The 1336-nt window shown below is 63.4% G+C and overlaps 1 protein-coding gene across 2 annotated transcripts in view; it reads right to left on the bottom strand.

The window, feature by feature from the left end:
• Positions 1–1336, bottom strand: part of RNF166 (ring finger protein 166) — a gene marked incomplete at its 5' end in the record, with an annotated part of 4823 nt that overhangs the window by 2883 nt on the left and 604 nt on the right. For both annotated transcript variants that reach the window (XM_006152541.2, XM_006152542.2), the window contains 1 exon segment: positions 229–341. In XM_006152541.2, coding sequence (XP_006152603.2) covers positions 229–341 — 113 coding nt within the window.

Here is a 1336-nt window from a genome sequence, read left to right as displayed (position 1 = left end):
CGGCTGCCTCGCAGGGGGCCATGCAGCGGCAGAAGGGCTCATGCACACTCTGCAGCAGGCACCCCCCACCCCGCGAGACCCCCTGCCTCAACACGAGTGGGCAAGTGGCCGTGGCCGGGGGAGGTCGGTGAGCACCCTGGCCTGCCCCCTCACGTGGGGCCACAGGCCCTCTCCTGCATGGTGAGGACCTCCCAGAGCAGGGCTGTGGCACCCCTCCTGGCCACCTACCTGGGGACGGGCTGGGACGTGGGCACCACAGGGACGAACCGGGGGCAGCTGGCCACCTGCTCCTGCACCTTCAGGCAGGAGGAGACGTGGACACGCATCTTCGCCAGGCTCACCTAGGGGACAGCGTGGGCAGGCCATGCAGTCCCGGGATGGGACAGGGTAGACAAGTGGCAGCCTCGCGGCCTCTGCTTCTAGGGTGTTCAAAGCCCAAGCAGCAACCCGTAAACAGTAACGGTGCTCCTGGGAGAGGTCTCAGGGGGACCTGGCTCCAGAAGGGGCAGAGGAAGCGCGCCCCCTGCATTCCTGAGCCCGCCGTGCTCCCGGCCGGCGCCACCGGGGATTCGGCACCCCAGTGGGAAGCCTTCGAGTGGCACTGGAGGCAACCCCTCCCTGCCACGTGAACCCCTTTTCCAGGCAGAGGTCATATCACTTTTTTTTTTTTTTAGAGAGGTTTTTGTTATACGGTGCATGCTTTCACCAGAAAGAGACAGAAAGGGAGAAATTACCTCCCCCCAGGGCAGATGGCCTCTCTGCGATCCCTTCTCCTCTGTTCTCTTCTCGAGATCTAGGGCATGCACGCACGTGCGCCTGGTGTGAGTTTAAGCACTGGGTCTGGGACTCACCCCGCGGTCGACTACATGGGAGTCCAGCAACACAGCCATCATGCTAACTGCTGGTCCCTATGGAGGTCATCTCTTAACCCGTACTGGATATAAAACCCGCCATACCATGCCCCCGCTGGCTGAGCCACTGCGGGGGACCCAGCAAAGGGCAAGACCAGGACGAGGAGGGGACAATGCTTGAAGATGCCACTCGGCCAACGCCAGAACCTGGGGCAAGCAGACAGGGTGGTGACCATGGACATCCCGGGTGACAGGCCCCTGAGCAGTGATGCCACTTGGGGCCACCCTGAGAGTCCCCAGCACATGCCAGCCAGTCACCCAGCTCTGCCCAGAGCTGGTGCCACGGAGACCCACCACAGCTGGTGTCCTGGCTGACCCCAGCGAGAGCGTCAGAAGGCCAAGCCAAAGGCAGACCATGCCGCAGGACAGTAAGGGCTCCAGTCCTTCCCGCCTGCCTCAGAGACACCGGGCCCTAGGGAAGAGCG

This window comes from Tupaia chinensis, unplaced genomic scaffold, assembly GCF_000334495.1.
Source record: "Tupaia chinensis unplaced genomic scaffold, TupChi_1.0 Scaffold000355_1, whole genome shotgun sequence".
Classification (NCBI taxonomy): Eukaryota; Metazoa; Chordata; class Mammalia; order Scandentia; family Tupaiidae; genus Tupaia; species Tupaia belangeri.
Note: the sequence above shows the minus strand (reverse complement) of the source record. Positions and strands in the feature narration are given on the sequence as shown.